The sequence below is a fragment of the Amphiura filiformis genome, chromosome 15, assembly GCF_039555335.1.
Source record: "Amphiura filiformis chromosome 15, Afil_fr2py, whole genome shotgun sequence".
NCBI lineage: Eukaryota > Metazoa > Echinodermata > Ophiuroidea > Amphilepidida > Amphiuridae > Amphiura > Amphiura filiformis.
In genome coordinates this window covers 55,586,860-55,610,090 of record NC_092642.1, presented here as the reverse complement: position 1 = coordinate 55,610,090, position 23,231 = coordinate 55,586,860, and the positions used below count along the sequence as shown (strand labels likewise).

General features: G+C 37.4%; 1 protein-coding gene across 1 annotated transcript in view; it reads right to left on the bottom strand.

Annotated features, from left to right (window-relative positions):
• The window catches only part of LOC140171852 (uncharacterized), a 39,680-nt gene extending 17,484 nt beyond the window's left edge, over positions 1 to 22,196 (bottom strand). Inside the window, 10 exon segments of the mRNA XM_072195181.1 lie at positions 5,466 to 5,564; positions 8,211 to 8,402; positions 9,567 to 9,747; positions 14,167 to 14,362; positions 16,836 to 17,014; positions 18,143 to 18,232; positions 18,753 to 18,857; positions 19,344 to 19,387; positions 20,746 to 21,771; positions 21,774 to 22,196. Of these exon segments, the coding sequence (XP_072051282.1) occupies positions 5,466 to 5,564; positions 8,211 to 8,402; positions 9,567 to 9,747; positions 14,167 to 14,362; positions 16,836 to 17,014; positions 18,143 to 18,232; positions 18,753 to 18,857; positions 19,344 to 19,387; positions 20,746 to 21,771; positions 21,774 to 22,158 (2,497 nt within the window). The 5' untranslated portion in view covers positions 22,159 to 22,196.
• Between the last annotated feature and the right edge of the window lie 1,035 nt (positions 22,197 to 23,231).

Genomic DNA, 23,231 nt, shown 5'->3' with positions numbered 1-23,231 from the left:
GCATTGACATTGGCCAATATCTATGGGGTGTAATAGGTCTACTATTATTTATTATTCACTTTTTCTACTCACTTTATTAGGGCCTACCATTTAAAATGTCTAAAATTGCGGAATTGTTCAAATGTCTTAATTTGCGGAAATGAGCAAATTTCTCATACGTTCAGTGCCGTACATAAGGGGGGCAATGGGGAAGCTACCCCAACCCCTGTGGAAAGTCCCCCTTTGGATGCGGTCGCCCTGAAGAATTTTACTAGGGTCTTTTTGTACTTTTGAGCCTATTTTGTTTCGTTAAAGATTTCCCCCTTGAATGAGGGTTTCCCCTTTCACTCCTTTGCCCCCCCCTTAAAAGTCCTAGCTCGCCCATGATCCCCCATGACGCCACTTCAAGGGGAGGGGGGGGGGGGGCACAACATACATTTCTGGTGGGTATGCTCCTGGGGTATGCTTCCCAGAATTTAGTAGGGTCCGGGGACTGAGCTCCCGGGGTGCTGGCGTGCACTGGGTAGGCCTACATGCCGGAAAGGGATCATTTTGGAGCTGCCAATAAATATAAAAGGTGGTCTTTTGGAGCTGCGAATAGTCAAAATTGGGTCTTTCTTGGCTTTCTGGGTGAATAACGCCTGAAAAAAACCAGACATGTGAAGAATGATCGAGCGATGTAGGTCTTAGAGCTGAAATTGTCAAGTTTCCGTGTTTACGTATGCCTGCGCCTGCGCCTATAGCTCTATTTTGGTCACGGGTCTTTTGGAGCTGCGGAATCCAAAAAATGGAGGGGGGTCTTTCCGGGAGAGCATACCCGTATGGTCTTTTGCGTTAAGTTCCAACGCTTAAAATTCAATTTTAATAACACGACGGTCACAATCTTGATTTTATCAGGGATTTTACCAAGAGAAGGTGCTAGGCATACATGCTCATGTTTGAATCTGGCAACTTTGAACTTATGCGGTAGTCTTGTAGCCGTCCGGCCCTGTTCAGTTTTATACACGCATTTGAATAGGAATTGTTTTTCGCACTTACCTAATGTTTATGGAGCACATTTTCTTCATTAGTTTGTCAAGTTGATGTCAAATGTTCTATTCTATATTATTTGGCAATAGTGTTTTTTTTGCCTATAGTATGTCCAAACATGGTCCAATGTTGTAATTTGTTGTTTTTGATCGCAAAGGTCGGATATTTTATTCCCGATTTAACTGTGCCACCGCCGGAGGGCTTCGCAAGGGTGCAGAATTCGGCGAAAGTTTGACGGTAATTTTGCATTTTTTGACACTAAAACGCATTCGATCCTTAATTTTATTTCAACAAAATTTTGATTAGGTAGCATATTAATGAGGCGGCTACAATTTTTTTTACCAAATCTTAAAGAATTATTATTCTCAAATGTCTGACCTGTGTATTTCCTATTGGTAATACAAATTGACGTGACAGCCCTAAACAAACCCTTTTTGACACTCACATGACCATGCAACCTCATATCTCTAATGTCATTCGTTGTTCAGCGCTTCAACTACGTAACATCAGCCGGATCCGCAAATACCTAAGTCGCGATGCTACTGAACAAATTATTCACTCATTCATCTCTTCTCGTTTGGATAACAACAATGCACTTCTTTATGGATTACCAGCAAACCAACTCTATCGCCTTCAGAAAATTCAAAACACTGCTGCTCGAATTCTTACTTTCACCAGAAAATATTGCCATATCACGCCAATCCTAAAGGAACTGCATTGGCTTCCTGTCACACAAAGAATTGTTTTAAACTTATATTGATTGTATATAAATGTATTAATGATATTGCTCCGTTATATTTATCTGAACTCCTTTTACATTATGTGCCCACCCGGACGCTTCGATCTGGAAACATGCAGCTTCTTCAAGAAAGAAAATCCAACCGCACATGGGGTGACAGATCATTTGCAATCGCAGCTCCACGTCTATGGAATGAACTGCCTATTTATATCAGAACTGCAAAAAATGTAACTGTGTTTAAAAAGTTGTTAAAAACTCATCTTATGTCAGAGACATTCTGTAATTCTTAAGTTATGTTTCTTAATTTAGTTCCAGTTTTCTTTGTCTTGTTAGTTTTTGTTTGTTTGTTTTGTTTTAGTGCCTTGAGCGCTCTTAATTGAGTGGATATGTGCCTTGTCGCTATTATTATTATTATTATACATAGGCAGGTCGTATTTTGGACTGGTAGCAAGTCTAATACTGTCTACGTGAATATCGATGAATGTTAGAAACGGCAGAAACCGGTTGTGACGGAGACTACGTGGTAGCGCCCTTAACAACCAGTCAACTTTAAGACAAATAGGTGAAAAGGACACTTTCACGATGTTTTTCATATTTTTTTTATTTCACATGATCAGTGCATATATCGCCTTGCTTGAAATGATAAAATATTTTTTTAGACCAATCAAACCAATATATGGGTGTAGTACGCCCTTAAGATTGAGTAATTAGCTAAATAATTAATAAGGTCATTGTTTAGGCAAACTTTGAAAGAGCATTGGAAAATAGAGCATTGGAAAATACTTTATTTAGTACCTGTTGCTTCTTATCAGTAACCCTTTCCATGATTAAGGCAAGAATATTGCATGGTAATTAAAAACCATTTTTAAATCCATGTCTACATGTTGCCAAGAGTTAGCCAGCCCATCCATAGACTTCTCCGTAGTCCACTTGCCAATTGTGCATACTCTGGCTATTACATTTAAGCTTAAAACTCTGATTCAATTATTTGTGCACAATTGATAGATTTTCACATCTGATCTTTTCAGTCACCGTACTCCCTCTGTTTGTTAGCTTCCCAAGTGGACTACTGACTTTGGATTGCGGTTAACATTTTTAACACGGGACTCTATGGAGAGTTAGGCCAATTTCTGGCCTAACTAAAATTGGTCATGATGTAATGCATCTTTATTGAATCTGGCTTGTGATTGGTCGCCCAGATCTAGTTTAAATCCTCCCGACATGTACTGGTACCATTAACTATACATGGTACACAACTATCTAGGGAATGCGGCGCTTTTGTGCTGGCGCGAAAGTTGGTGGATGAACGTACGCATCTAGCGCGCATTGTACCACCATGCTTAGTCTTGTGGTTAGATTTGATTGATAAACAAGAATGATTGTCAGTGTGTTTTTGAGAACGAAGTCCCGGGTAAAGTTCTGCTTAAAAGTGAAAGTCTATAGTCGATTTTTAACTCGGATAATAAACTGGCAGATTCTAAAATTAGAATTGTTCAGTATTGAAGTGCCATTATAATTATGCCATTACGATATGTTGCATTCAATAATATAAGCCTACGTATACTTTACTTTTACTGTCACTAAAATTATATAAACTTTTTCATAATCATTTTATACTAGTATTTTGATGTAATAAAGATCAGTATAATTTCGAGTTCAACTGAATGCGTTCATCATGATTAATAACATTTTTATTTATCAAAAATCGACTATGGCATAGTCTAGCCCATCCAATACATGTAATTGTTTCAAACAATAGCTTTTACTCTGTAATTGCCTACAGAGCAGTAATAATTCTTGTCTTAGGTAACACATTGGCCAGAAATCAGTATGATAACATTTCAGGTGTGTTCAAGTCATTTAAAAGTACACATAACATACTATGAGGTCACATAAATCAAGATCAAATGAGTGGAAAGGTAAAAAAACCCAAGAAAATGAAGAATTAGGAATTTTGTGAAAGATAAACTAAAATAAGGCGACGGAAAAAACACACTGATCTACAGGGGGACAAACGTTTCAAGTACAGTTGATCTGTCTGGTAATTTTTTGTTTTGGTTTCCCTCCTGGAGACTATTTTTATCACCAAAACTGAAAAATTTAAAAAAAATTAAAATTTCAGTCTAAAAAGTTTTAAAAAAGTTGTCCAAACTGCAAAATTCTGGGTCGTTTTTTGTTTTTGTTTTTTGTCGCCTAAGTGAAGATTACGGAAGTTTACTAACTCTTGTTTTGATGTCTTACAAAAGTAACTCCTGAGTATGGTCAACTCAAAAACACTACACACTAAGACCATAATCAAAACATTGTGACATAATTATTCCTATCCTTACTGTACTATGACCATCTTCTCTGCTATGACTTAAGGTATAATAAGTAATAAGATGTGTGAAAACATCTCTGAATTTGTTCAAATTCTGTAGTTTGTGAGTTGTCATATATCATGATCACCAACCATGACCATTTCCAATCAATACTTTACTGCTCACAGCCAACAGGGCCAGAATTTGTATGACCCTTTAAATAAATAGTTTAACAATGGCCTGGAGCTGGGTGAGACTTCTGGTTTGACCAGCTCAGACTTCATGTCTACAACTCTATCACAAGCTCTAGGATTTTGCGGACTTTTGCGGACTCTTGTGGACTTTTGTGGACAAAGTGACCAAACTCTGAACCAGAGTTAATTGAATTATCTTCTTAGGTGTTGGCTATCTGGACTTTTGGACTATAAGGACAGACCTCGCCTGTTCCGGACAAAATTGGTACTTTCCGGACTTTTGGGGTTCCTAGTGTTCTTGCTTGATGATATGAACATTTTTGTGTTCGTGACATGCAATTTTTCTCATTTTCCGAGCTACTTTATAAATGTTCAAGCTTCTTTTTTTCCATTTAATTCAACTTTAACACGTTATTTGTTGCTTTACACAAATGTTTGATATCTTATCTGTGGTCAGGGTACATAAATGGAGCAATATCGACCCGTGTCTTCCATTTCTGGAGCTATTTTGATAAAAAGCGTTTGCGGCTAAAATTTTAACATTGTGTTACGTAACCCGTGTTCACCAACCCGTATAAATTTTCTGTCGAACAAAAGAGGTCACAAAGTTGCTGTCGTACTGTATAGTTCAATAGGTTGCAAAGTTACAATTGCCAATGTCCCCATTTTCTTGTTTTTTGCTCCCTATTTTTTTGCCCAGTAAACCCTGATGTAAACACCTCATTTTACAAAATTCCCAACAAATCAAAAATGAGTTTTAGTTTTTTATAAAATGTGCACATAATGTTTGTCAAACATAGAGTATGTCATACAATAGTTAGGCCAAAAAAAAATTGTTTGTTTGTCCATAGAGGCTTATGAAACAGTTGGGTCGGTAGGTCGGATTTTTTTTTATTTTTTTTTTACAGATATTGCACTTGAAACTGACAATTTGAAGACTGGTAAATAAGTCAAAACACACAGCACTTCACTGGTTTAACTCTTGAGATGGTTCTGCATGTTATACTGTTCATTTTCTTTACATTTTCTTTCTTTAAATTTGTACTAACCACTGTTTTATACGATGTCCCAAAATAATAAAAAATGCCAAAAAAAAAAAAAAATGCCAAAAAAAAAGAAAAAAAAAAGACACAGTCGGGACCAGGGTACACGGTCGGTCGGACGTGGACAAACAAACAATTTTTTTGGGGGGCCTTAGTTCACGAAAAGATCATGTTTAAATACCTGTTTTAGTTCCAGTAGTTCCAGACATACCGCCTATGTCAGCAAACTGTTCCAGTGCCATATGTATTGGCTCTGTTGGAATGTATACCATGTCCTCCGCTACAAGATAGAAATAGAAAAATAAAAACTCAGTCATACATGTAGACCTTTTGCCCTGAGTTAAGCAGGCACAAGGCACATTCACTGTTTGAAAGTTAGTACATCTTACTTCAGTTTCATCAGACTTGAATGATGGGACCTACTTTTTTTTCTTTCTTTTTAAATCGTATTTTATTATCGTATGTTATTTATTAAAAGAATAATCAAATTTTTGAAACAATCAAATGACCTATTTTTGGTCACACTTCAAATGTTCGAAATTTCATTTTTGCGTTTTCCATGACTCGGCATTTGTGGACAAGTCAGTCTCTTGTTATGGACCCCGCATCAGGAACAAACTGCCTGAACACATTTTTAAGAACCGTATGAAACATCATCTGTTTAGAATTAGACATGTACATGCAAGCATTGCCATTAACTTTTTCTATGAAATTTGTTTCTTTTTGAATCCGTATCAGGGGCTATTTTAACGTGTCTCACTGTCACGTTCGTGCAATGAGATAGAAGTGTTGATGAAGTAGAGTGTGTTTCAAAAATAAAAAAATTGACATTTTTACCTGAATGTGACCGTAAGAAAGGCTCTACCATTGTCTACTATTTAGAGAATAAATGATAGATTTTGTCTTTTGCCTATCAATATCGTGTCATAATGGATGGGCTGGCCAATATTTTGAGTAGTGGATGCCGCGCAGCCGGTATCCACTACGATAAAAATATTGGCCAGCCCATCCATTATGACACGATATTGGATAAGCAAAAGATAAACTCCTATCATATATTCTCATTCTTATTCAGTTTTAATGTAATTTTTGCGAGAAAACTGCCTTTTTTCAGAAAAAAATAAGTTACTTTTGTGAGGACATCCCCGTTGTTTTAAATGAACGAAACCATCACGAACATCTAAGCCGCCCGAATCGCGTTCTTAGTTCTCGCGACGTGTATTACGCTAACGCATTATCGCGCGATCATTGAGGAGCAACAAGCGTGCCGCCGTTGCGTGGCGGCGCGCGCCCTGACTAATATCACTATCAACTATTGTGAAATATTATACACCAGAAAACCAATCAAATTACGTGAATTCTTTACAAGACGCACCCATTGAATAAGAATAAAGCATATCTACACGGATTGTTAATTGTCACTGCACGAATATTTTATCTCGGCACGAACGTGACAGTGAGACACATTAAAATAGCACCTGATCGGTATTATTATACATCAAATGTATTTTCTTTTCATTTGCTTTGATTTTATTGTTCGATGTTTGTGTGTCCAGCACCTTGGGGCAAGTTTTCTTAGTTTTATGTGCAGTATAAATTTCATGGATTGGTTGATAATCTCATGCTTTCTAATTTCACATGTCAAGGGTTGAGAACCAGAAAGACGTAAGTCACAATACCGTACCGTACTTGTAATAAACGCCCCGGAGGCGTTTTTCCAAAAGGGAAGCATTTATTACTATTAGAAGTGAATTGTCAGTGAGAAAAACTTCCAAAATCGGGTATAAATTCCCGATGGTGCTCCTGTAGAAAGGAGGAATTAGGAATTTACGCCTATACTAATATACTATACGATAATTCTCGCTGTAAATACTACGAAATGACATCTGTATGTGCATATTAAGCAAGAATATGATTTACTAAGTGAAATTCTACCATAATTATGCAATGAACTGGATGGAAGTTTGAGTCATAATAAGTTTTGTCCATGCAATTTAGCGATCATGACTGATGCATGTTTTAAGCTTACTCAACGATATTGCATGGAAATGTTTGCATTTTTGTCCATTCTTCATTGAAAAATGGGGGGAGGGGGCGTTTATTAGAGGGGCATTTAATACAAACAATACAGTATGGCATTTTGAGAACAGGACTTTTTAAAAATCAGTTAGCACCCGCTGGAAGGTAACAACCATGCTGTCCTACAACCAGTTAGCGTCAGAAAGACATAAGGGATGAGATAAGCAGCGTTCGAAATTTTGGTTGTCCGGTTGCCCGGGACAACTAAAAAAGTCGCCGGACAACAAAAATACTGATTCGGTTGTCCGCGGACAACCATAAATCTAGCCAAAAGTCACATTTGTAAGCCTACAGACAACCAAAAACTTAGACGGACAACCAGAAATTGTAATCTGGTTGTCTGTGGGACAACCATTTATTTTTCCTAAATTCGAACACTGGAGATAAGGCTTTCTGGTTCCAACAGAAAATTTGCCCTATGGGATGTGGCAATATCAATTAGTGCTATAGTTGCAACAGGGAGTGTGTTTGAGTTAAGGGTGGTCTTCTCTTAACCCTGGAATTATGGAAACTTTTGGGCCTCATAACTGCTAAATTGTTGCTCTAAAGAATATAAAAGTATACAATTTTAGAATGGCAAAGACTTGATGAATTCATCTGCGAGGTCAGATTTGGCCCAAAATGGTAATTTTTCTTAATTTTTTTAAAGTAATCTTTTTAAACTAGATAAAAATATTTAGGAAACTGGTTTTTTTTATTTTTTTGAATTTTGACCAACTTCACCAAAATTATTCAGGAATTTTTATGATTTTTTTTTAAATTTAGCATTTTTTGAGCATTTTTGGTGCAAATTTCTCAAAGTTGGTCAAAATTCAAAAAATGTGTATATATCAAACAGCAGACTTACATGTACCAGACGGTAGTTGTATACCATGCTCCTTCACCATATGATTCTTGAGACCATGTTTTGTGTTGTAACTCTTTGTACACGTGTCAAAAGGACAGCTGAAGAGCAGTTTTTCACGTATCGGTTTGCCCTGCTTGTGGCGCTTCACGTGCATATAGAGACTACTGCGGGATGAAAACCGTGCATTGCAATCTGTATGTACGAAATCACAATGTAAACAAATAACATGTCAATATTTCACTTTTAAACACACCATTCACTGATGTAGTGCACATTAGTATCCATTGGTTACTAGTTCAAGCCTAGGTTTGTACACCTATTCTGAATTATGATATCCCACAGGCATTGTGTTGCGACCATTTCGATCAGTGGTTCGTCACAAAGAAAGTGCGAGTCAGTTGACCTAGCATTGGAGTCACAGTGTTACATCCAAATGGTAAAAGTGCAGAAATTTTGAAGCTTGATACTTAAAGGTCTAACATCGTTGGCCAGTGCAACTTTGGACAAAATCTGTGGTAAAGTTGTAACATTATACTTACCACATAGCAAGAAATCTTAATCTCAGATAATATCCCATCATGCATGCACTAGGACTTTGCACTTATTCTACATAAATGTACAAAGTTAACACCACCTGTTCCTGACGGTCACCCAAATCAATTTGCATTATGGGATATGGTGTAACAAAATCCCCATCTAGTGGGTGAATGTCACTAATCTGTCCTCATAAATATAATGTTACTGGATTTAATGGACTCAAACATGCTACATTTCCAGACACGTTGCTTCCACTAAAACATTCATTTGATATTCACACTCCCTATGTCGGAGATTATATGGTCCTGTCTTCCATACAGGATGTACGGATTTCAACTGGAATAGCCTAAGTCCCCGCCATTGCCCCAACATACCTGGTTCATTGCAAGCATAAGGCTTCCCTCCACTATGTGAAACCTTGTGACCCTTGAGATAGACTAAGTCCCCCATTGCCCCAACCTACCTGGTTCATTGCAAGCATAAGGCTTCCCTCCACTATGTGAAACCTTGTGACCCTTGAGATAGCCTAAGTCCCCCATTGCCCCAACCTACCTGGTTCATTGCAAGCATAAGGCTTCTCTCCACTATGTGAAACCTTGTGACCCTTGAGATAGCCTAAGTCCCCCATTGCCCCAACCTACCTGGTTCATTGCAAGCATAAGGCTTCCCTCCACTATGTGACACCTTGTGACCCTTGAGATAGCCTAAGTCCCCATTGCCCCCAACCTACCTGGTTCATTGCAAGCATAAGGCTTCTCTCCACTATGTGACACCTTGTGACCCTTGAGATAGCCTAAGTCCCCCATTGCCCCAACCTACCTGGTTCATTGCAAGCATAAGGCTTCTCTCCACTATGTGACACCTTGTGACCCTTGAGATGCTCTAATCGTGTGAATAATTTATTACAACCATCGAAATCACACTGATACTTGCGATCCCCGGTGTGACGCACCATGTGACGACTCAACTTCTGCTGGCAGGTGAAGGCCCACGCGCAGCCCTGTAATGGAAGTAATAATTTAATGAAAAATATGTGGAACATTTTAAGGGAAGGGGTATGAACGTTTGGACAGTATTTATCAGTCTCTCCCGGCACTCACAGCAGTAACACATGGGTGTGTTACTGGTGCAAGTAACATGTTTAGGTGATGTTACCTGCAGCAGTGACATATGAACAGTCTCTGCAATTCACACCTATTGGAGCTAAATAACAATATTAATGCATCATGTCAGTAAGTGACTGTTGTGTGTCTGGATGAAGAGAATAGTATTTCCCCAAGTAAACATAGGACACTGACCAAGGTCAGATGGACGTGTGGTTTGTAAAGTGTTGAAAACAGTCATAATTGGGTGTGATAATGCTCCTCTTTGCAGGGGTCTATTACATCATTTAGAAATCAAATGATTGTAATTGTATCTGGATAATCTGTTACCTTTTTTTGAGATCATGTTTACATAGTTAATTTCTTTGCAACTCTCATTTCTGTAGGTGCCACAGCCAATTGAAAAGAGGAAGTTATGACCAATATTTTACAAGTGTTACTTGGTAGGGTAACACTCTTGGCAGCCATGTTTTTTAATAGTTTTAGATGTTACTGCATGCAGTAACATTGTAAAATGTGACCTCAAATTGACCTCATTTGAATAATCCCTTTGTATTATGGCTTTACCTATATCTTCCACAACTGAAGTGAGAATTTCAAATGGACTACCCAATTTATCTATTCTAATCAAAACTCATAATCCCTCTGTGGAAGACTTCCGCTAAATCTTCCACAGGGGGAGTCTGGATTTTAAATGGAATATCTCATTAACACCTGTGATGCATCGTAAGTCCCGATTACATCATAGAGTCACAGCATAACACTTCTCAGAGATGTAAGTGAGGTAGTGATCCACTTCCTGAAAATCATGCGAGCCGAAGGTGAGCAGCCGAGCCTAAGGAAAGGTGTGCAATGGGGGTCCCCTGGCAGGGGTTCACCCCCTATAAATTTTCTTTTTTGCTCTTTTTGTGACAAATTATCATCATCCAATTCTGAAAATGTAAAAAAATTATAATTTTTTTAAAAACATTTCGGGTTTTTTTTTGGGCCTCATTTCCAGAATTCCAGAAATTTCCGGAAGTCTTGCATCTCTGATCTTCTATAGGATAACTCCAAATTACATAAAGTCTCCACCGAGCAGAGCACTAGCACAGAGCATAGGATTAATATCCTGGGATTAATATATAAGATTAAGTTGTGATGTGCTTGGACTTACGATGGAATATGATGCATCACTGCTGTTGGTCTCGGAACTCATACAAGCTGTATCAAAATGATTGGTACGGTACCCATCAATTTTGAAAAACGTTCGCTTCCAAATGCAACATTGGATACGCTTGAAATATCCAAAATGTAGAGTTTATGACTTGTTACACATTAAATCTCCAAATTATTTTGATCGAATATTGAATCTTTATGCTTCAGACTCGTCCATTATCATTGAAAACTGATGGGTTAGTACCAATCATACAGCCTCACAATATATAAGGTCGCATGTCATAAGTTGGGTACAATTTCCATTACATGGTCAAAAATGACAAAAAAGGTATTTTTTGATATGTTGTATATATTGACAACCTCTAACAATTAACACCACTTTTAACCTTAGCACATGCTTAATTTTTGAGATAATGCTTAATTACTAATTAATTAATACACAGGCGTCTATGTAAATCTCAATTTTCAAATGCATTTTTCTCAAATCGGACCTCAATTACAAAAATGACTGTAAAATTTTTATTTTATGCAAGAATGTCATCAGATTTGGAGGATATGTTCTCAATGCATTAATGCTTGAAATGAACTATTTAAAATAATAGTACGTATGTTAATTACATTGTGGAGGTCAATGACCTTTTTACGAATAATTAGCGAGATAGTTATTCTATTGTTGAGGAAATGAATATCAAGAAGAGAAATGTACATCAGCATATTGCTAAAAATACTGAAATTCAACTAGGGTTTCATTAAAAATGAAAAAATGGAACATATAACCCTTTAAGGTGGTACTACACCCCGTGATAAATTTGTGAATATTTTTGCACTTTTCTCAAAAAATAATATCACACTGGTAACAAATGTTATGTATATTATAGGGGTAAGGAATCCAGTTACTACACTGGAATTTCAGTGACTCGAGACAAGCGGTATGTTATTTATGATAAGAAAAGAGGTACCGCTAGAATGTACCTCATTTCTTAACATATATTGAGTAAATGAACCCCTTGTCTTGAATCACTGAAATTTCAGTGAAGTAATTGGATTCCGTGCCTCTATAATATACATTTAACTAATGTTACCAGAGTCTTTACGTAGTTACTTATTTGAGAAAAATGCAAAATTAGTCACAAAATTTATCAGGGGATGTAGTACCACCTTAAGTAGTCAATAATTATTTTAGTTGTACAAATTCAACATTCAAAGCTGTCAATACATCATACCCTCACTAGATTTGAAAAAGTAACCAGTAGTTTTGACATGCTGACATGTGAATTTTCACATAGGCCTTATTGCACACTCCCGCATCCGCCTGCTCCACATCCGCCTGCTCCTCCACCCCTGGCATTTTTCATTTCAACTGATGTGATTTTTTTACTGAATAATGTATAATTATATGCTTCAGTAGACTGAAAGAGTATAACATTAGGCTTAAAATGAGGTATCAACCACTGCTGTAGGATATGGGGTTACGGAAAGCCAATCAAATTTGTATCAAAATTTTCAGAAAAGTGTAATCCCTCCACCCTTTTTGCATACCCAACTTATGACATGCGACCATAAGTTCCTTGACTAGAGATATACATGTATGTAATCCATATCCCATAGAATAGGGCTGCTAAGAATACACGATTTTGGAGGCCAAAAAATAAGCACCCCGATTTTCCAAAAAACACAAAAGTCTGCGGATTTAGGTCCAGGGACTCTCCAAATCCGCGAAAAAAAAAAAAAATTAAAAATGGCAAAAAAAAAAAAAAAAAATTTTTTTTATAGTTTTTTCAAAATGTCAAAAAACAATATACATAAATTGTGCATAAATAACGCAATTGCGTATTCTTAGCAGCCCTACCATAGAACCTCATCTAAAAACTAATAATCCCTACCATACTTAGACTACCCCGTAGTCCACCTTGCCCATTGTGCATACTCTGGATTTTTTTTTAAAGCTTAAAACTCTGATTTAATTAATGTGTGCACAATTGATAGATTTTCACATTGAATCCTTTCAGTCACCCTCCTCCCCCTGTGTGTTAGCTTCCCAAGTGTACTACTGACTTTGGATTGCAGTTTAGGCCCTTCGCACTTGATTATTAGTTTCCTGTTTACCGCCTCAGCGTCCAAAATTGAAAATCTCAAAATAATTAGTTATTTTATTTTTATTTCCAATTTTCTCCTTTAAAATAACTTTCAACTACTTCTACTTGACATTTTCTGACTTTAATAATATCAACAATAATGATGAATGAACAAAGAGTACAACTCCACCTTCACTTATTTATAAAATCGAATATTGTTGTGAAATAATTAAATGCCCGCCCTTGTCAAAACGAGTCGATATTGGTTGTAATAGTTCAAACCAAATAAAGAAAATAAAAGATAATTAATAATTAATAATTAAAAGTCACCTCGTCCCTTTTTCAAAATCTTAAACAGGAAACTAATAATCAAGTGCGAAGGGCCTTACATGCTTTACACGGCTGTCTATGAGCTTCTATGGATGAGATTGTCGGAAATCTGGCCTACTAAAATTGGCCATGATGTAATGCATCTTTAAATGGATCTGGCTTGTGATTGGTCGCCCAGATCTCGTTATGCTTTAAATCCTCCGGGTATGGCTTTTTTCAGAGCCACCAAACCTTTAAATTAAGCAGACAGGCGAGGTCTGCTTGTTTTCTGTTGACAAGGGGCAGTCTTCAGTGAACGGCTCTTTTCAGAGCCACCAAACTTTTTACATTAGCAGATATAAAGCGAGGTCTGCTTGTTTTCTGTTGACAAGAGGCAGTCTTAAGTGAACGACTCTTTTCATAGCCACCAAAGCTTTATTAGCAGACAGGCGAGGTCTGCTTGTTTTCTGTTGGCAAGGGGTAGTCTTCAGTTAACGGCACCAGATAAGGTCTGCTTGTTCTCTGTTGACAAGGGGCAGTCTTCAGTGAACGAGCCACCAAACCTTAACATTAGCAGATAAGCGAGGTCTGCTTGTTTTCTGTTGACAAGGGACATTCTTCAGTGAAAGGCTCTTTTCAGAGTCACCAGTAGGCAAGAAGGGGCGGCCTAGATGTCTCACTCTCAGGTACTTTGTCCTGAAGAAGTCAGAGCTACTCCTGATGAAAGCTTGACAGTTCTAAACTTGTCCGATGGCGAACCCCCTAAAAACTTACCTCAAATGTGCATTTAAAAGGGCGTTCACCTGTATGTGATCGCATGTGTAATTTCAGGCGGCACGCTTTGTCGTAAATCTTGCCGCATCCTGGTACGGAACAGCTGTACATTTGTTCTTCACGTTGGTGGATTCGCTGATGGGAACCAAACGCACTAGACGTGGTGAATGACTTTCCACAGTTTGGGAAAGGACACCTATGATGAGCAAGAAAAAAGCATTTGGACATACAATATAGACTACAAAAGAATTACGGTTTCAGTTATTTTCACTCCTGTACAATATATGTTTATATCCCTCATTAATATATTCTCGTTCATTAATTGGTTAAACGAGTATCATGTGACCAAAAATAGTTTTGCAAACTTGTTAAAAAGCCGATTGAGGAGGGAACGGGTACTATTCAAAGTACTATCTCCCGGGGAAATAGTTTTACTATCTCCCTCTGAGCGCGGCCCCGAGCGCGATGACCTCATAACCGCGTCGCAGTTCCTAGTGGTCAGTGCAACTCGCCACATACACGGGATATCAGTACCGGTTCCGGGGTATTAATGTGTTGCAATTCGTTTTGTCTTGCGAAGCACACAAGCAGCACAGAAGTGCAGCTAAAATACGGCGGTTTAATGGCATAAATCTGAGTTTACATCAGGATCAATATCTTATATTGATGGTGAAATAACAAAGAACATGGTTACTCGTTTCACGGCGGTATTGTAGAGGTTACAACAGCTTACAACGTTTTCACGGTAAGCTTTAGTCACTCAACTGTGTGCGTGCTTTGTGCATTCAATCAAAACAAAGCAAGGCCAGCGTAGTTTTGACTCAGGCCCTAGGCCTAGCCTACATTTATGCCTATGCCTATGCCATGTGTTTAATGAACAAAGAATATATTAATGAAGGATATAAAACAAATATTTACTGCTCTAAATTCGGGATCTGGTGGAATCTATTGGTAGGAAAATAGTAGGCTCACGGTCTCCAGTTCACCTCGGGGACCAATAGATTCCACCAGATCCCTCATGAGCAGTAAATATTTGTATAATATCCTAAATCAGGGTTCATAGTGTCAAGACCACAGTGAAATCAAAGACTTATAATGACTTTCAAATACACTTTTCAATGACTTTTTATTAAATCTCATACCTCGGATGTGTTGAACAGTATTGTTTGTACATCTTGTTGACTTGCGATTCAACCCCATGTGACTTTTCAGTGCCCCAATTCCCATCGTCCCAAGTTTGAAAGAAGTCTTGCAAATCCGGCATCGTGCCTCAAATGGCTGAGGTCCTTCATCTAACCAGTCTTTGAAATCTTTCTGATCTTTCCACGACTTTTGAAAGTGACATTTCCCAGGCATCGTGCTTTATTTATTAAAACAAATTAACACAAAGCTTCGTGTTTTTCGTGTGAAGTCACACACAATGTTTTGCTAACATTGCGAGCCGGCAACACTACCCGTTGACCGTTTTGATTCACATAGCGGACACTACAAAAATCACTGTATTCTCAGAGGCGTGCGGACATAAAATATCGCTTCATCAACCTACGCTCTGAACGCTCCAAATACGGGATATGATTATGGAATAGGGCAATTGAAGACTATGCTGGTAGCATTGATAAATGTCGGGATAAATTAAATAAAATAATTATTAAAATACATCGTATTTTTATTTTTTCCTTCATACAAATATATTTCAAAGACTTTTAATGACTTTTTTTACTTTTCTACAAAATTTACTGACTTTTAATGACCTTGCTTCAAATTCACTGACTTTTAATGAATTTAATGACCGCTACGAACCCTGTAAATAAAGACAGATATTTCATAATTGGAACCAGCAACCAATATTAGCTGCATCTTTTAGCTTGGATTTAAGACCTCATCAGCGCTGAACTAAGGATCTCAAGGGGCACGTCAACTTTTTTAGGGCAAGTTGATAATTGCCTTGGATTTCCATTGAAAAGGCGAGGCGACATGGCAATTTAATTTGCAATATTCACAACCTCGTGAATATAGATTCTACAATGTAAACTGAACATTGCATGATGGTCCCAAGTGGGTCATCTATTCATTTTTTTTTAAAAGTATGATAATATTATATCTAGATGGAATAAAAAACTGCTGAGAAGTAATGATTATGAATAAGGTTAGTTATGACTTTGCATCATGCAGTTATTTTCCTTGGACCTCGGAATACATGTACAATGTATATGTACCTATTCCTCGGTCCCAAGAGCAAAATGTTATATTTTTCACAACACCCTAAAAAAACTGATGTGTAGTCATTTATTTTTTATTTTAAAGGGCATTTCGTGATCCACAGCCTCATCCCCCCACTTTTCTCAAAAAAAAAGTTGAGATTTTTATATCACTGGAAACCTCTGGCTACATACAAATGTAATGTTTATGTACAAAATATTTCTTGCAGATTAATTCGTTTAGCAAAGATATCGTGAAATTTGAATTTTGTTCTGGTGCACCAGAACGAAATTACAACGCATTGTCTATGGAGCAGTGTTATACACATAATCATGCATAACTCGCGAACGCAAAATCGGAATCAACTGAAATTTTGGGAATAGGTTTTTTTCGTGGATATCTAATGAAAAATGACATAAATAGAGGATGCTAGGATCACGAAATACTCCTTTAAGTTAGTTGGCACTTACTTGATTTGTTTATCCTCAAAATGTTTTCGTTGATGTATTTCTAATTTGATCTTGGATGGAAACACCTCACCACAGCCTTCCACCTCGCAGGCCACATACTCCAGTTGCTTGTGCAGCTTCATGTGGATGTTCAGGTTGTAGATGGTTGAAAATGTCTTTGCACATCCTTCATGACAGCACTGAGGACAGAAAAGCAGAACAAGTTGGGTTTTTTTTTTTTTTTTCCAATAGTAGTGCTCAACTTCCTTTGTATTTTATTGTTATGACTGGTTCTGAGCAATAGAGGGTATGCAAGAAAACGTCACTCATGACAGTGTCATCCACATTGTAATTCGCATGATAATACAGTAAAACACAGGTGATATGTATGAATGGTTGTAGAGTCGAACTTGAGACCTGTCTCCTGTCTCTCTGTCATCTTGGAACTGTCCCCCAACATGGCTGCCATTTCATTTATTATACCGTTCCGGTTAGTTTATTGCATACTAAAATAACCATATCTTTGGCATTGTATATGTCCATAGTTGATGGATTTTTCAACAATAAAGCACTAAAATAGCACATGTACGTATAAACTTGAATACTGAATTTTGGATTTACCTGACAACATGTACGTATCTAATGTTGTCCCTTTCAAGCATTCAAGCAAAAGGAACATGTAAATGTTTTTTGTAAATGTGACTAATTCCTTATGGAATTATACTGACATTTATATAGCGTGATATTGGTAGTCTACAGTATTTTTTATTTTTCTCATCATGATCATGTAATACATTGATTTCAAGTGAAAGACCCTATTTTCCAACTCAGTGTATTTCCGAAGATATCATTAAAACCTGTCGAATTAGTCTAAAATGTGGTAAATATACCACATTTTAGACTAATTCGACAGTAGCACATTTTAGACTAATTCAACAGTTTTTTGACGATATCTTCGGAAATATACTGATTTGGAATGCCTAACAGGGATGCAAGTAAGCCAGAAGAAAAAAACCTGAAAATTGAGGAAAAGCGTGTAAATTCGGGCTAAAAAGCCCCAAAACAGGCTGAAAATAAAAGAAATTGCGTAAATCTGGACTACAAAAAAACCTGAATTCTGTAAAAATCCTGAAAGCTTACATCCCTGGCCTAATTTCAATGTTAATGAGAAAAATATGATATCAAAATCTGCATTTTGATGGGGTAAAGTGGGGGGGATGAGGTTGTAAATCAGGTTACCCACCTTTAATTGTACATTGTACACATCAAATCAAAGCCCTGATCAAAGTGACCTCATCACTTGACCAATTGTAAATAAACTTACTTACCTGGTATGGTTTAAGTCCTGTATGACCAGCCTCATGCCTCCGAAGTTTGTATAATGTCTGGAAGGCCCATTCACATCCTTCATACTCACACTGAAGAAAACAATGACAAGTATTAACTTACATTTTTAGCAACTTAGTAATATTATAAGGGTATCAAAATCTAACTAAATATCTTTCTGCGAAAATCTCTGGAAAAAGTAGGAAATTTGGCTCATTTAGTCCACTTTTGAAAGCTTGAACCCCTGGTTCTGCCACCTGAAAATGTTGAAAAACAGTCCTAAGTACTAAGGAGCTGTGTAATAACTATCTGTCCCCTTCTCCGTTGGGCAAAAAGAGAGGGCAAGGAAGTTTTGACTGATTAAAAGGCATCCGGGACATCTGCCCCCCCATATATTTTTCTTTCCAAAACCCAAAATTACAAAAATGTCCACTTTTTGCAGCAATTTCGTGCAAATTTTAGGTGCTGCCAAGGAAGTATATTTTTACACAAAATCGCTTGCGAGACAGTGACATCATGCAGTGCTAATTTCATTGGCCTCAGCTTCAAATCACAAGCATTCGCTCTAGCTTGAAAGCACTTTCCTTTGGTTTGTTCAGGTAAATGTCTTACTTTGAAAGGCCTATCATCAGCATGAGTGAGTTGATGTAGTTTGAGTTTGATGCGTTGAGTGAATGTGGCATTACATCCTTCTTCTGGACAATGTAAAACTTCAGTCTGAAAAAAAAAGTCAGAAACTTGAAAGTAATAACAGAGTATAAAAATAATTTGCTGCTCATTATGTCTGTAAAAATAATATTAAAACATATCAAAACCTACACCATGTTTTTTCCTTATCCCTTTCTCCAGCCTACACTCAGTGGGAATTAACAGAATTTGCTTCATTTTGCAAGATTTCGACATTTGAAAGTGGACACTTTAAGGATAAATTTGGTACAAATTAGTAGATGTGTGATTGTGTGTTGGTGCCAACACCTACCATGTTTTATACAATTAAAATTTTTTTTTGAGTGGTGAGCTCTATTCCAATTTATCAACTTTGTAAAGTGGTGAGCTCTGCCACCCACCATATAGCTACAACCCTGAATATTATGGTTGCATAATAAAACCAATTGAAACTTTATCTAGGCACATCGTCGCGTTCCACTCCGCCCTTTTCTCTTGACCCCAAAACTTTGGTAAGAAAAGTCAAAACACCTTTACCTGTGATTTATCCTTCGGTACTGGTGCTGTTATGTTCAATGCAGCTGGAATAAAAAAAGGAAAACATGAAGATTACAAGTACATAAAATAAGGCAAAAAAAAAAAGAGGACAAAGTCTGTCTCAGCACAGATATTGGAACACATATCTGTGGTCTCAGGTACCAGTGTGCATATTGGTATGTGAATTCAAATTTAGTTGATATTTTTAGCACTAGCTCCGTGCTCAGTAATGTACAATGATTGATGACAATCCAACACTTACTCCACAAAAAAAAAAAAAAAATAGCACTTAGCTTTTTTTACCAAACTTTCTTCTTTTTTTGGACTAATAGTACTAATAAATTATTAATTTTGTGGATGTGTTATAGTCATTTCCAAGTTGTTCATCACATTGGGTTATTAGTGTTTACAAATATTATGACCAGTGCAAAATTTTAATATGGTATTTAAATTGAATGATTCATTTGAAAAATACCGGTATTTGAAAAGGTTTATGGCTACAATGTACAGTTCCCTGTATTGTCTTTGTGTACTGGTAATTTATACAGGGGGTGCAACATCCCCAGTAGGCAGGGCTGTCAACTCTCACGCATTGGCCGCGAGTCTCACGCATTGGGTCACTTTCTAACGCCAAGGTAGTATAATCTCACGCCTAGGTAGTAAATCTCACGCAAAAAAGCTGGAAAATGAGTAAAATCTCACACATCGTCATGAATAATTTGTTGCTCCTACCCCCCCTGCTTTTCACATTCTCGGCGCCGTGGCTCAAATAATCATGGTACAAAATGAACATTGGAGTCGGCAAATCCCGGTACGCCTAGAGCTGTCTCACGCCAAGCAATTCCAAAAAGTTGACAGCCCTGCCAGTAGGTTATTGTTGTCCATCAGAGATTATTATTACATCTTCTCTGATTAGGCCAAAACAAACATGTTTGTTTCCTGTAGCAGGTCAAAAAAGTCAAATGCAAAATGCGTTTTTTTAATTTTTTTTTATATTTCCTTGTCTTCAAATGAAAAAAAAAAACACCTATTTTTTTACGACACCCACAAAAAAACATATTTCTTCATTATGTTCAAGAAAATTTATGAACCTCTTTCAACTTGCAGATCAAAAAAGGTATAACATGTGTGATGTTTTCTCCAGTAGTTTCACTACACTACATGTAGTTTGTTGTGCGATGTGTAAATGTTTACTCTTAGAGACTTAGTGTTTTGTATCATTTTTGCGATTTTTTGCGATTTTTTTTCTTTGTAAGTGAAAAAAATTTCTTATGCGCAAAATAAGCCGTCAAAAACGTAATGTGTGTGATACAGGAAACAAACTTGTTTGTTTTTTTGGCCTTTTTGTTGTATATTTTTGATAGAAAAAATGAATTTGATATAAATGATAATTTGCATGTACCTGCCGCGACCGAGGGCTCACTATTGGTAACTTGAATTGAAACAGGAACACCATCTGCTGTGCCAGCTGGTGCAGAAGCACCCACACCTACTGATGAACCATCGCTTGCCAACAAAGCGCCCCCTACATCCGTAACCACCTGGTCACCAGCTATAATCTGACCACCAGCTCCAATGGCAAGTCCGGGCAATGCACCCCCTAAATTTATTGCACCAATTGGCACGTGAGTTACACTTTCTGGGTCAACGGTAACACGGAATCTTTGCATCAAGCCTGTCGTTTTGTCCCGGCTTGTCACCATGTACACAATTTGCTGACCGGCATTTGTGGTAGCGCTGCCGGCTATATTGAGTTGTAAAGCACCAGATGCTGAACTCGCTGTACCCAGATCAATCTCAGTAACCGCAGCTGCAGTTTCATCGGCGAGCTTCAGTTGAGGTTCAGTTTGTGCGTCACTTGCAGATGTCGCAGAACTTGCGTTTAGAACTGTAACAGAGTTTGATGCGTCGTCTGTGCTGGCTTCAACTTGAGCTATAACTTGTTGAGTTTGTAGTCCTTCTGCGACACTAACAGCAACAGGAATGATTGTGGCTGGGCCAGCAGTATTGACTACATCAGAGTCTGAAGTCATCGTCACCAAGTCTTCAGTCGTTATGAGATTATTAACCAATGCAAATCCAGCCGAAACATTTTCACCGGTTTCTGGAATATTTATCACATTTACAGCTTCCCCTTCTCCTATTTCTGTTTTATCGCTACACGAAGATACAATTTTAAATGGGACATTGTTACTAGTTTCTAATACGACAGTGCCGTTTTGATCAACGGTATGATTTTCAACTGTTCCCGCTGTTGCTGAGACGGTCACGGTACCGTCAGTGCCTGCGGTCCCCGTTACTTCCGGGTTACCTGAACCAGAAACTTCCGCTTGATGTTGTGTATGGTTTTCATACACGATAACAGTTTGCTCGTTTTCTTCGGTCTGTATAACTGGTAAAATTGTTGTATCTTCACTGCCTAAAAAGCAGGATCTATTGTAATTCTCACGGTGGCATGAGGGTTTTGGTTACTGAAGTCCAATAATTGCGATTCCGAATCGGTAACTTGATGTTGTTGTTGTGCAAGGTGCAAGTCCGCATCATTGTCGACATTGTCACTTGCAATATTGCTTGTATTTTCGCATATAAGACGGCCATTTTGGATTCGCAGTACTTCACTAGTACTATCACCAAGTTCAGAAGCCTCTGTAGAGTCCTGTTGATTAATTTCTGTCAATGTTTTAGTTGTTCCTTGATCATCAACACTTTCAGATGCAAGAGATGATGGTTTATGTTGTTTTGGACCGGTTGTGGACCCTTGATTGCCGACTTTGGTATCCCCGTTCATTTCCACACACACGGGTTTCTCGGCCATCAAGAAAGGGTGAGGACGGGTCACATGATCAAAAATTGCAGTTTAGCCTCGATTGCGGACAAAGTTCACAGTGCGTTGAATTGAATTGAATTGAATTGAATTCAGAATACCATTTCGCGATTCGCCGTTGTTTATGATATTTTGTTTGAACTTCCAGGGTGATCCAATCCCAGCGAAGTGTCAAAAATCTTGTGTGTTTTGCTTGAGCTCCTTTATATCAAAATATTATGCAGGTAGCATGGGTGTCATATTTATTTTGAAATTTATTTAATTCAAATTTTATTGATACTGTTTATTCAATTATTGCACAAGATCAAATGATACGAAAAAGAATTGTAAGGTTGAACTTGTAATAAACACTGAATGACAATTATTTTCACAATGCCAAGTCATAGCATAGCCTAGTATGCCACAGTCGAATTTTATTAAAAATATGTTATTATTAGTCATGATGAACCCATTTCGTTGAACTCAACATTATACTGATGTTTATTAAAATTAAAGTATTCAATAGTAAAATGGTCATAAAGAATTAAGAATATCAGATGATTAGTGACAATAAAAGTAATTGAATGCAACATTATCTTGCATTATTATAATGGATCACTTTAATACTGAACAATTCTGATTTTGGAATCTACCAGTTTATTGATACCGTAAAGTGGGGTAACTTCGGTCAGCGGGGTAACTTTGGTCGGTCAAATATATTTTTTAAATGGTCATATTTTTGTACAGCGATATTGTTTGACCAAAAATGAATGAGTATTTGTTTACATTTTTTTCAGAAAAAATAAAAATCGATATTTATGAGCAAAGATGTGTGCTGAATTAATTTGCAAGGGGTCAAATGTAATAAAAAACAACAACTTGCCCTTATACAGCGAAGATCATTTTTTTTTTCTTCATGGAATGTATACCCCAAATGCGGGGTAACTTTGGTCAGACTATTTTGAACCCCTAGGGCACCAATACAAAATTATTAGAAAATCTTTTTCAACTTCAAGGTGTAGAAGGGAACCCTATTGTCATAAAAAAGAGATAATTAGCAATATAATTGGTTTTGTTTGGAAGCA